At 40.8% G+C, this 13961-nt stretch overlaps 1 protein-coding gene across 2 annotated transcripts in view; it reads left to right on the top strand.

Annotated features, from left to right (window-relative positions):
• Positions 1-13961, top strand: part of tenm2a (teneurin transmembrane protein 2a) — a 797630-nt gene that overhangs the window by 135157 nt on the left and 648512 nt on the right. Inside the window, exon 3 of one of the 2 annotated variants that reach the window (XM_060836885.1) lies at positions 2979-3004. The exons of the other annotated variant lie outside the window; for it this stretch is intronic. Within the exon in view, the coding sequence (XP_060692868.1) occupies positions 2979-3004 (26 nt within the window). The remainder of the gene's footprint in view (positions 1-2978; positions 3005-13961) is intronic. 2 annotated transcript variants of the gene reach the window in all.

Here is a 13961-nt window from a genome sequence, read left to right as displayed (position 1 = left end):
TAAGGTCCTTTTTGAAACCTTTTTGAAAAATAAAGAAATTAAGGGATATGGTGAAAATGCGGGTAAATATAGTTGAGTCCACAAAAAGCTTAGCCATGATCTTATTGAGTAGTGGAGCAAGTTCGAAGGGCCAGATGTCCTACTTCTGCTCCTATTTCTAATGTTTTATGCTCTTCTTGGTGCTGAGTTAGAAAGGTAACACAGGAGCAGGGAAATTCCAAATGTAAAGGAGGTTTTCTACTTTCTAAGTTTTGTCAGAGATGACAAACCTGTAAGAAAAGGTCTTTAGACACAAACAGGAGGACAACAAACCTATAGTAAAAGTGGAATCAAGGGTTATGGAGATAAGGCAGGAACAGGATACTAATTTAGGATGATCAGCCATGATCATATTGAATGGTGGTGCAGGCTCGAAGGGCAGAATGGCCTACTCCTGCACCTATTGTCTATTGTCTATTGGAAGGATCAAATCTTTGTTTTGACTAAATCTGAGCTATGTCAAGTTTTATTGGACAGTTGCCATGAGTCCGAGTGAGCCCTCTTGCCAGATCTTACCAAACTCATCTCAGTAACTAATCATTGTGGCTTCTCTCATGTCCAATTTCTGCCCAATCTTATTACATGCTGTTCACAGAACAATTTGCTGCTCAGTGGATATGTGCTAAAACACCAGCATCCCTAACATACCTTTAAAAGTCTCTTGTACACCTGAACAAGCACTGAGTTCAACACTGGGGAGATGCAACATCCAGAGAGAGTCAATGCTATTGGATAGCCAGGGAAATGGTAGACTGCATACCTGTACAGTACATGAGCCTGAGATCAATGTTCTTTTCATTTAAGAGCCCTTTGGGAGGTATTTGCTGCAGTCCCCATCACTCCCTTTATCCATTCCACCATTTTCTTCCACATTTGATCTCCAGGATGATTGAAAATGACAGTGAACATTCCTCAGGTGGAGGAATACTTGGGGCATCAGTGCTGCACTCAGGATGAGGCTGAACATTCCCCCCGCCCACCCCCACCAACCAACCAGCCTCTTGCCAACATGCCATCTTTCCCAGTTCTGCTTTACAGACAAATCCTATTGCCTCCTCCCCTTCACAATTGTATCCCACCCTTACCCAGAGCCTGCAGCACCCAGTTCCCAAATCTAACCTACTTAGGCTTAGTCCCGTGGAAAGAGTTTACTCGATAGCATGACTATGCAAATTAGCATAGCAAGGCAAGGCTGAGATGGAGTGAGCTTGCAGATAGATGTGAGTTGAGTAGGTTTTAGTTGAGAAAGCAAACACCCTTGAGGTGCAGCCTCATTCAGTATGCAAACTGAGTGCCTGTTTCTATCTCAAATGTGGCCCCGCTGCAGCTTTTTAATGCCAGTTATTGACAAACCCTGTAATGCAAATCTGTTCTTCCAGACTGCACTGCCAGTACCTGGGAGAATTGTTGGGATGGGTTGTGATGGATTAGCAGATGTGGAACCACAATGTCCATGGGTGATGAGTATGTGAGGTTTGATTGTGCTCTGGGCTGGAGTTTAGTCACAGGCAAAATGGGCTTCATTTGGAGCAAACGATACGCTGAATTCATCAGGTGTCCACCTGCTGTTTCCTTGCTGAGTTTTCCCAACATCCACCTTGTTTAATGAGTTTGGCAAGGTGGGAAGCTCAATACTAATAAAGTGAATTGTACTGTTAACAGGGTATTATCAAGCATTACTTGCTGCTAATTGATACCTCACTGCTGCCAAGCAAGCATCTCACTATACCTTGTGAGAAGAATAAAGGATGGAGCAAGATCGCAAGATTGCAACTTTGAGTTGGGATTTGATGTCCAATTCTGGAACACAATTTGGTGCAGTTCACATGACTCAGATATGTATAAGGTTCTGTCCAGCGTATTTGATATTATGAAATGGTGACCACGAGTGAGAATTCACTCAGAAACAAGTCCCATTTCTCCAAAAACATTTCCATATGATAGCTGGAGAAAGGGCAGCCAATGAGACCAAAGGAGGTGAAGGTATCGTTAGGAAGTAAGGAGCAGGATTCAGTAAGTCTTTTTACCACCATTTCAACATTAAACTCCTCAAATTTGAGCAAGGTATCAGGGGAAATTCCACCGTAATACTGTGTCTGTTAGCATTCTTTTATGTGACTTCCTGACTGGATGACAGTGGGTCTCTTATTTAACATAATAGTTGTAATTAATATCATGTTAAACAGAAACCATACAAATATACTTTAGAATATATATTCTATGAGTATTTCTAACTCAAGATTATTTTGTTATATCATATAGGCAGTGGTATTCAATACATTACAATTTTATTTTTGTATTGGAAAGCTAAACAAAAAATAAGACCACTCATTCTAGAACTGTCAAATGCATTTCAAGAAAGCAATTTATCTGACAAACTGTGTCAGTGTTTAACATAAGAAATGTTATCCCACTGGGAAGCTAAGTAACATATGTTGTAACTGCTGGACGCAGCAAGCAAAATCTAAGAAATCCAGAAAAAACTTTGGGTGAAATTTTATGCCATCCTTCCTTGAAAATGTTCTCCAGACTTGCGTGGGAGTGAGATGGTGGTGCATTTAATCAGTTGGGTGGTCGACAAGTAGCCCTCTGCTGCCCCAGCTTGATCGATCAAGTCTGGGGCGGGGGGCAGCTAATGACAGCTCTGGGCCTGATCCGACTGCCACTCATGTTCATCTGGTGGTGAGCAAAGAACTCCTCGTGTACAGAGATGGCTTACAACCTTCCAGAAAGGCTTCCTCTTTCAAAGTCACTCAGTACCTGCTTAAGGAGCATAGTATCTCCAGAGATGAGATGAGAGTTCCTGACATCAAGGTAGCATTTGACCGAGTGTGGCACCAAGGGGCCGTAGGAAAAGTGGAGTCAATGGGAATCTGTGGTTGACTCCCTCTGGTTAGAGGCATGCTGAATACAAAAGAACATATGAATGGTTGTTGGAGGTAAACCCTTTTGTCCTATGACATCAGTACAGGTGTTCCTTGGTGTAGTATCCTCGTCCAACCATCTTCACCAATTTCACCTTCCCTCCATCATAGGGTCAGAATTGAGGATGTTAACTGACAATTGCACAATGTTCAGCACCATTTGCAAATCCTAAATAGTTAGGGAATCCATGCTTATTTGTAGCAAAACCTAGACGACATTCAAGGCTGATAAGTGGCAAGTAATATTTGCACCACAAAGAGCCAGGCAATGACCATTTCCAACAAGCTAAACATGTTCCCTTAATATTTGAGAGCAAAATTGCTGATTTCCCTGCTATTAATTTCTTAGAGGTTATCATACTAACCAGAAAGTGAACATGACCAGCCATATAGAAACTTGGTTACAAGACAGATAAGAGGCTTGGGCATTCTGTGATGAGTAACTCACCTCCTGACTGATAAAGCCTGGCCACCATCAGGCACAAGTCAAATGAAGAAATACCCTCCACTTGCTTGGATGAATGCATTTCCAACAACACTTAACAAGGTGAACACCGTCCTGACAAAAAACAAGGGTGACTTGATTCATCACACCCAACATTCACTCCCTCCATCATAGGTCCACAACTGAGGCAGTGTGTACCTCTTTTCAACTGTTCCAAACAAACCTGCAATTTCTACCACCCACAAGGTAGCAGAAACACAGCAACAATACCAGCTGTGTGTTCCCCTCCAAGACCTACAGCATTCTGATTTGGATTTATCTCTCCTGTCCTTCCTTTTAGTCAGTTAAAATCCAAGAATCCTCTTTCTTATATCTGTAGATGTTCCTAAATATCATGGACTGTGACAATTCAAGAATGCAGCTCAGGACGTTTAGGGTAAATTGACTCAGGGGAGTGTGCATAAACCTAGGTGTTTTCATACATGAGCCATTCAAGGTAAACATGTCGGTGCAGCAGGCAGTAAAGAACATAAATGTATGTTGGCCTTCATAGTGAGAGGATTTGAGTGCAGGAGCAAGAATGTTTTGTTGAAATTGTACAGGATCTTGGTGAGACCACAACTGGAATATTAAGAGCAATTTTGGTCTCCGTATCTGAGGAAGAATGTTCTTTGTGTAGAAGGAGTATGGCAAAGGTTCACCAGACTGATTGGCAGGGCTGACGTATGAGGACAAGTGAATCAGTTAGGATTATATTTGCAGGAGTTCAAAAATATGAAGGGGAATCTCATTGAAGCTTATAAAATACTAACACGACTGGACAGGTTAGATGCAGGAAGGATGTTCCTGATGGCAGAAAATTCCAAAATGAGAGCTCATAGTCTATGGATATGAGGTGAATTATTTAGGCATGAGGTGAGGAGAAATTTCTTCGCCCAGAAAATGGTGTTCCTGTGCAATTCACTACCACAGAAAGCAGTTGAAGCCAAAACACTCTATGATTTCAAGAAGAAGTTGAATATAACACTTGTGGCTTAAAGGGATCAAAGGATATGCAGGAAGAGCAGGAACTGAATTGGATGTTCAGCCAGGATCATAATGAATGGCGGAGCAGGTTTGAAAGGGGTATGGCCTGCTCCCACTTCTGTTTTCTATGTTTCTTTCAATCCCAAACAGCAACTCCCTTGTCACATGAACAAATATATTCTTTTACAAAAAAAATTATCATCTTCCCATTGATTCCCATGGAACCCAAAAAGCTATTGACCTCTGCTGTAAATATATTCAGTGACACTGTTGTGTTCTATCAACTGGAAGTTTGTATTTCAGTATTTGTTGTGACAAGCACAGTCCATTAGCAGTATTTTAAAGGATTGAGTGGTTTCATTTCCATTGGTAGCGCAGTGGTTAAGATGTTTGCATAAAAGCAAGTGCTCTTTTAACACAGTTGCTAACCTGTCTGAAATAAATGTAGTCAGTTGTCAGCTCCTATAAAGCAGAAAATTCAAGGCACTGTTGAATCATACTTACAATGGATCCTAGTTCGACTAGACTAGGAATGTCCTGGCATTTATAGTGACAGCAAAATTGTCATTAAAGTTTTATAAACAGTCACTAATTTTCATGACCCCGTTTGAAGAATTGAATATCACATTGGTGACATAATCACTGGGAAAGATTGCCACTGTTAACATCCTTTGACAGTTACATTTTTGTTTCATCTTGCTGCTTATCAAGATGAGGGCTATCAGTAATTGGGATTGGAACATTATTCCTCAAATGGTATTCAAAGTCAGTATCAAGTATCAAGGATGAATTGCATTCAATATGAAGATATCTCAACAGTATTCATCAGGAACTCAGAAGCTTGTGTATATTATTACATACGTTTCTGGCAAATTTAAAGATGTTTTATGGTAACTCAAGTCCAACCCAAGTTCTAACAAAGATTGTTACCCCATTAATCTATCTTGAGTTCACATTGTGTCTTTGAGGTAAAAGGACGAAATGCCAACCAAATGGATTGAATTCTGGATTGATTTAGATCAATACAATGCAATGTTGTTGCAAAATAAATTTTGGAAAATACCTTGGTCATTTATTTGACCTGGCTGGATCAAAATATGTGTAACATTTTTTTGTTCAGCAACCTTAAAGAAATCTTAAGACTGTTGTCTGTAATGATGGACCAGTATTTGAACTCATTTTGCCATGTCAATGGTAGTTTGTGCTTTTATTCTCAAATTGATGGATAGCTTGATAATTTGGGAAGAATTCATAAATTGCATTGACTGTAACATTTGAGGTGCTGGTCAGGTACCCACCTTTAAAAATACCCAACTTTTTTCTCTGTTTCAGTCAATTACTATAATATACACTCCCAATCTGAAATTGTTGCGTGAAGCTCTAGGAATGAATTAAAAGTTGTCCTTTACCTTTAATCAACTGACTGTGACACAATTTTATTGAAAATCGGCAAAGCATCAATTTTGGAGAGGTTCAGGAGAGCTTCTCTCTATGAGGTCCATTGAGTTGTCTCATATAATTCCCCACTGGTCATCTGATTGTGTGTACACTATGTCAGTATGGTGCCACTCTTGGCACTAATTTGCGCTCAGCAGCAGTAAAAGTATTAGCCATTGCTGAGATTGTCTCGCAATATTACTGCCTGTTCCCTATTTAAATTCCAACTCTGGAGCAGGTCAATTGCACCCAATCCACAAATAGTCCTTCACAGTACATGCAGTGGGTGGGAAACAAAAAAAAACAACTTCTGAGGGCACAGATGATACTTCATTGGAAAGAGAATATCAAAATTGTGAATGTATTGTAATTTACATTGTCATCTTTCTGATCGACTATCCTTGTAACTATAGCTACAAGAACCAAGATAGACAGGCTACCTGTCTTTAGTGCATTACTATGTGAAGACTCTGTTTTGAGGAGTGTTACTGTTTTCCTATTGCCTTGTAGATTGTAAATTTTTGTCATGTTCAATGCCAGAAAACTTACAAATTGTTGAAAAATTTACCTTTTATTGAACATAAAGAAAAGCAAAATAAAACCCAAAAATAACTGTGTTTGCTTCTGGGAATAAAGATGCACTACTTGCCTTCCATTGAACAGCAAGCTTAAAGTGAACAAATGATCACTTCACCCAACTCAGGTCTATTGAAAGTGGGTGACTGTTAAATATTGTCTTACTTATTTAATCCAATGTTACACCACTCTATCATGCTGAAGGTAAGATTCCTCTGATTGGCACATTATTCAAGGATTAGACAGCATACTCTGTCTGGACTGGATTGCAAAGCCCCTCCTAGAATGACCCAAGCATCAGAACCTCGTCATCAGAGGGCCTGCTTCTTTTACCTATCTGTTTCACAGGTAAAAGAATGGGCTGCATTGTATCTGCACTTGGAGTCGTCAGTTATGGTTGCAGAGAGTAGCTTTGACATAGTGGACCTTATTCTGATGTAAGTACTGTTAACTATGTCATGGATGTACAGTGGGAGATTGTAAATGTGGTAGGATTACTAAAACCTTGTCCTCACAGCTTTCCATGTCACCCAAGAAATGCAGCATTAGAAATAAGGAGTGTGTTGTCGAACACTTACATTTCAAGATGAAAGGAAATAGTCTCTGAGCCCTCGTGCAGTCTATGAGACCATGGATTGTCTTTGTAAATTGTGGCCTGTAGGTTATACTTTTACCGTCACCTGTGGTTACTTCTGTTTCATAGAGATGATATTGATTAATTTGACATGACCAATGACAGTCAAGATGTTAAAGGCCAGGGTTTGTATTTAGCATAGTTTGGTCACTGACTGCAATTGACATCAGAATTCAATGATTTAAAATATCTTATACAGTAAGGTTTAAGTGCTTGATTTATACAGTCACCCCTTCAAGTGCCTCATATTGCTTACAAACGGAACCCTCATCCTCAGACAGAAAAAGGTACTGATTCCGCCCACTGTGGGTGTTGTGGCAGCTATTTATATTGTGCATTTGTGATTCAGTTGAGGAACTAGAACAAACCAGGGTCACACTTCTCAGAATCAGTGGGCGGCTCAACCTATAAATCAAAATGTCCGCCAACATACAAAGTAAATATTTCATGTTCCTTTCTTTCTTGCAGTCCCTGTCAACCTAATCAGTTTTGCGATTCCACATGTTCCTACCTACCTCCTTCATTTAAGTCTTCATCTTTTAACATTACCTTCTGAGTCATAGGCTTGCAACTTAACCATGCCAACCACCGTGAAGCACAGTCCCCTTCCACTGAAGTCAAAGTGGTGTTGATCATTGGTTACTTACCCGTGCCTTCTCACCATGTCTTTAGATTAGATTAGATTACTTACAGTGTGGAAACAGGCCCTTCGGCCCAACAAGTCCACACCGACCCGCCGAAGCACAACCCACCCATACCCCTACATTTACCCCTTACCTAACACTACGGGCAATTTAGGATGGCCAATTCACCTGACCCGCACATCTTTGTGACTGTGGGAGGAAACCGGAGCACCCGGAGGAAACCCACGCAGACACGGGGAGAACGTGCAAACTCCACACAGTCAGTCGCCTGAGTCGGGAAATGAACCCGGGTCTCAGGCGCTGTGAGGCAGCAGTGCTAACCACTGTGCCACCGTGCCGTCTTCTAATGTGCAATGTGTATATGATATATATATCTAACATATATGTTGAGTTTCCCCCTTCACAATCATTGTACCCTTTGCAAGTTGCCTCCAATCCCCACAATTGACCTTCCCAACTTGTCCATCTTAACAATGACCCCCTGACAGCCCACTTTGCTTTTCAGTATTCTGACCCCCAGGACTGACCATAGCCCAACAGCCGATCTTCTATAAAATATAGCCCTGACTAATGAATGACCAGATGCCTGACTGATCTCTGTGTAGCTCACAGACTGACTTAACACAATCTCCTGACTGGTTGCACTGGATTGACTGTCTCCTACTTCTCAATCTGTAATGATACAGAAATCCCCCTTACCCTAACTCCCCCAAACAGCCAGTTGACCATGTCCAAGCATCTAGACTGAGATCAAATGTTGCACTTGATTGACTGTTGCAACACGGTCTGACTGACAACAGCCCCTCTTGACTGAAGACTATTCCCGTTAGATGTTGAACCAGGAATCACAGTCTAAGAGTACAGGGCAGGCCATTTAGGACTGAGACAAGCAGAAGTTTTTTCAACAAGGGAGTGGTGAGCCTTGAACTATCTGCCAGAGAAAATGATTGAGTCCAAAACATTGAATGTTTTCACAGTTCCTCAGGTTAGTGAAATCAAAGAGTCTCTGGAGAAAATAGGAGCAGGGTACTGAGGTGATTGATCTGTTATGAGCACTTTGAATGGTGGAGCAATCTAGAATCATAGAATTTTACCATACTGAAAGAGGCCATTTGACTCATTGTGTCTGTACACCAGCTCCTAAAATAGTTTTGAACACCTCAATAAAGTCACGTCTTTGCTCCAAGGAGAATAAGCCCAAATTCTCTATTTTTTTTCTTATATATTAAATCCTAATTCTTGATATAATTCTAGTCAATTTCCTTTAAATCCTCTTTAAGGCTTTAACATCCTTCCTTAAATAAGGTGTCCAGAACTGAACATAATACTCCAAAAGTGGTCTGAACAATGACCTGTGGAGACGTAGCATCACTTTCAGGGAATTATGCAGTTGAATCCCAGGATCCACCTGCTCCTATACTCTCCTCAAAGTTATATCATTGACCCTGTCTTGTCTCTCAGTGTTTCTTCTATGCATTTCCTCATACTTCTCTGTATCAAAATTTATCTCCCAGGAGTCTGCCCATTTGGCCAACTTGTTAATGTCTCTCTGAAGTCATTTAGCATCATCCTCACAATTCACTCTTCTCCCTGGTTTAGTATCATTTGCAAACTTCGAGATTTTGCCTTCAACACCCATCTCAAGTTTGTTTGTATCAAGCAGAAAAAGCAAGAGTCCCAACACCAATCCCTGGAAATCACCATTTTCAACTTGTGTACAAGCTGAGAAATATACTTACCTTCTGTTTCCTATCATTTAACCAACTTTTAATCCATGCTGCCAAGAATCCATCAATTCCAAACAATTTCTAAATAACCTGCCATCGGCTGAATTGCCTATTCCTGCTCCCATTCTTTATGTTTCTGTATTTCTATGAGACTTGGCCTTTTGGTTACATTACATTAAGTGGGTTTGGCATGTCTGCTGCGAGTGTGACACTGATGTAATATAGTCCCATACAAAAACTTGTCCACCACCATGAAGGTGCAAACAGTCACTGCACATGGATCAAACTGAGATGTCAGGGAATGCTGGTGAAGGTGAAGGTGAAGGCTAGGAGGATCAGGAGCTGCCAGGTACCTGCTTTGAGTTCCACATTGGAAATTGTTGCTGTCTATTTTGTCTCTACCACATTTGAGAAAAGCACATTGAATATAAATTAGGTGAGAATAAGTAATAAGGAGATGTTAACGCACAAATAGGCCTATCATCACCCGTGAGCAAGAATCTTGTCTCACCGTTAACACATTGGGTAGTAAATAAGACTTTATTTTCTCGCCATCCAAAATCTCAATTTTCTAATCTCACCATAGTTTTCCATATCTGGGAATATTCATTCCAGAGTCATTCTGCTTGCTCCTGTGCACCTTGTGGCATTTACACACATTCCAGACAATTCAGGATCTACAAATGTCTGAGAAGAAATATATTTTAGAACAAAGTTCAGAAAGCTATTTTCTGATTGAATTTGACTTTTGAAAATCATTATTGAAATATGAATGTAAAAAAATCAACCAACCACATTAAACCACACTGTAGTGTCGCAGGATCCTTCCCTCAAATGCTCCTTCCTTTTTCTGAAGAATCTGCTACCTCTTTCAAACTTCGCATTCCCATTATTGATTTTTATTCAGTTTTCAGTGGGAAATGGGTGTGGCTGGCTAGCCAACATTTATTGCCTGGCCCTAGTCGCCCTTGAGAAGGTGGTAGTGAACTGCCTTATTGAACCGTTGCAGTCCACCTGCTATTGGTTGACCTACAATGCTCTTAAGGAGGAAATTCCAGGATTTTGACCCAGCAACAGTGATGGAATGACAATATATTTCCAAGTTAGGACGGTCAGTAGCTTGGAGGGGAACTTGAAGGTGGTGGTGTTCTCGTACATCTGCTGCCATTGTCCTTCTAGATGGAAGCAGTCGTGGGTTTGGAAGGTGCTGTCTGAGGATTTTCGGTGAATTTCTGCAGTGCATCTTGTAGATAGTATACATTGCTGCTGGTAAGTGTCAGTGGTGGGTGCAGTGCAATAAAGCAGGCTGTTGTGTCCTGGATGATGTCAGGCTGCTTGAATGTTGTTAGGGCTACACTCATCCAGGCAAGTGTGTTCCATCACATACCTGACTTGTGTCTTGTACATGGTGGAGAGCCTTTCAGGGAGTCAGGAGATGAGTTACTCGCAACAACATTCATAGCCTCTGACTTGTTCTTGTAGTCACTGCATTTATTTGATGAGTCCAGTTACGTTTCTGATCAATGGTAACTCCCAGGAGTTTTCAATGTGACTTTACAAATGCAAATGTTATTTATGATTTTGTCAATTGTCCACATTTGCTATTAGGTTGCATTTTAGTTCTAAAACACGTTATACACTGTTTACCAACCAGATGTGTGAATTTTTCATGTGCCTTCCTCAGTCTTTTAATTCTAAAATCTGTTGTGAAAAATTATAATCTCTAACTCCCCCCAATGTCTCACATACACACACAGCTGATGGAGCTTCACTGTATGTCGCCAGTGAATAAACTATGGTGCTTTTTAAAATATTCATATTTATGAACAAAATCATTTTTAATGAGCTAAAAACTAGAGGCTAAAGCAGTTTTAACACCCAGCTGTGAATCTGCAGAGGTTGTAGGAATGGCAATAACTTTGGGCTATTGTTTAGACATTTTCAAATATTCGCTTTATTATTTTCAGAGCCATTTTAGATATGGCACATATGAGGGCATATTTGATTAAAAGAACTTGTACATAGGAATAAGGTAAAGCAGCTTATCCAGCTGATTGTAATTTTTTCAAATGGGGAATCGAACCTGTGGTTTTAGGGCCATATGCAGCCAGCCCCAAGTTGGCCATCTGGGCATTAAGACTCCTGAAAATCAGTATCACCTGTACCCATATATCTGTCTTACTGGTTGTTCTGATTGAATTTTTTTGGCTTTAACACACAAATCTGTTAGCTTCAGCAACTTGAAGTATGTGGGTGTTAAATGAAAATATGGATTGAGCTTTATATGTGGCCTGAGGTTCCATTGTGCGCACACAGGAGAGGTTTAAGACTTCATTTGCTGCCCATTCAGATCATTTTTCAACTTGGTATCAAGCACATATTCTTTTTCCATTTCGTTTTCTTTAGTTGCTCATCAAGTTACAATAGCTGTTAATTTTTGAGGATTGACCTTGTAACTTGTTGAGTACTATGCAGAATGGACCAGTCCACTCTTGCATTCAGAAGGTACAAGAAAGGTAAATTCTAGAGATCTAAAGTGAAAACTGTAAATCCGGTCTTTTGATATTTGAAAGAGAAAAATAATAAATGGAGGATTGGAAAAATTGTGTTTGATGGAAGACTACAACTGAAACATGAATCTATAATTTTCATTCAGGTGCTGATTCACCAATATGTGTTTCCAGAATTTTTGTTGTTTTTAATTGTAATTATAATTGGATAAAAGCCATGAACAGTATAAAGTACATACAGATGCAAAATTTTGTAGTTTTGTTGTGATATATAATGAATGAATAAAAACATCCTTCCATTAAATATACGTAAAACTATAGTCAATGTCTTTGGGCCCCATTCCCTCTGACCAGCTCCAATACTCCCTGACAACAGCCTGTCTCTGAAGCAAATTATTTGCCCCCCAACATGAGCATTTGATCACAGATTGTTTGATTCCACCTCTGACTCAGCTAACTTACTCTTGGAACCCTCACCAGCTTTTGTCACCTCTCACCTCAACAGTATCAGCACATTCTTCATCTTTCAGCCCTTTGTAAACTTATAGAGTCATCGAGTCATATAGATGTACAGCACGGAAACAGAACTTTGGTCCAACTTGTCTATGCCGATCAGATATCCCAACCCAATCTCGTCCCTCCTGCCAGCACCCAGCCCATATCCCTCCAAACCTTCCTATTCGTATACCCATCCAGATGCCTTTTAAATGTTGCAATTGTACTACCCTCTACTACTTCCTCTGGCAGACCATTTCACACATTCACCACCCTCTATGTGAAAAAAGTTGCCCCTTAGACCTCTTTAATATCTTTCTCCTCTCACCCGAAACCTATGCCCTCCAGTTTTGGACTCCCCCACCCCAGGGAAAAGATCTGTCTATTTACCCTATCCATGCCCCTCATGATTTTATAACCCCTCAGCCTCCAACACTCCAGGGAAAACAGCCTTAGCCTATTCAACTCTCCCAAAGCTCAAATCCTCCAACCCTGGCAACATCCTTGTAAACCTTTTAAGACCATAAGACATAGGAGTGGAAGTAAGGCCATTCAGCCCATCGAGTCCACTCTGCCATTCAATCATGTCTGATGGGCATTTCATCTCCACTTACCCGCATTCCCCCCGTAGCCCTTAATTCCTCGTGACATCAAGAATTTATCAATCTCTGCCTTGAAGACATTTAGTGTCCCGGCCTCCACTGCACTCTGCGGCAATGACTTCCACAGGCCCACCACTCTCTGGCTGAGGAAATGTCTCCGCATTTCTGTTCTGAATTGACCCTCTCTAATACTAAGGCTGTGTCCACGGGTCCTGGTCTCCTCGACTAACTGAAACAATTTCCTAGCATCCACCCTTTCCAAGCCATGTATTATCCTGTAAATTTCTATTAGATCTCCCCTTAATCTTCTAAACTCAAATGAATACAATCCCTGGATCCTCAGCCGTTCCTCGTATGTTAGACCTACCATTCCAGGGATCATCCATGTGAATCTCTGCTCGACACGCTCCAGTGCCAGTATGCCCTTCCTGAGGTGTGGGGACCAAAACAGGACACAGTACTCCAAATGGGGCCTAACCAGAGCTTTATAAAGTCTCAGTAGCACAACGGTGCTTTTATATACCAACCCTCTTTTCTGAACCGTTTCAAGTTTCACAACATCCTTCCAATAGGAAGGAGACCAAAATTGCACGCAACATTCAAAAAGTGGCCTAACCAATGTCCTATACAGCCGGAACATGCCCTCCCCACTCCTGTACTCAGTACTCTGACCAATAAAGGAAAGCATACCAAATGCTTTTTCACTATCCTACCTACCTGCGACTCCACTTACAAGGAGCTATGAACCTGCACTCCAAAGTTTCCAAAGTTCTGCAACATTCCCTAGGACTTTATCATAAAGTGTCTAAGTCCTGCTAAGATTTGCTTCTCCAAAATGCAGTACCTTGTATTTATCTAAATTTAACTCCATCTGCCACTTCTCAGCCCTTTGGCTTATCTGA

This window comes from Hemiscyllium ocellatum, chromosome 16, assembly GCF_020745735.1.
Source record: "Hemiscyllium ocellatum isolate sHemOce1 chromosome 16, sHemOce1.pat.X.cur, whole genome shotgun sequence".
Lineage (NCBI taxonomy): Eukaryota > Metazoa > Chordata > Chondrichthyes > Orectolobiformes > Hemiscylliidae > Hemiscyllium > Hemiscyllium ocellatum.
This window is presented reverse-complemented; position numbering and strand designations above follow the sequence as displayed.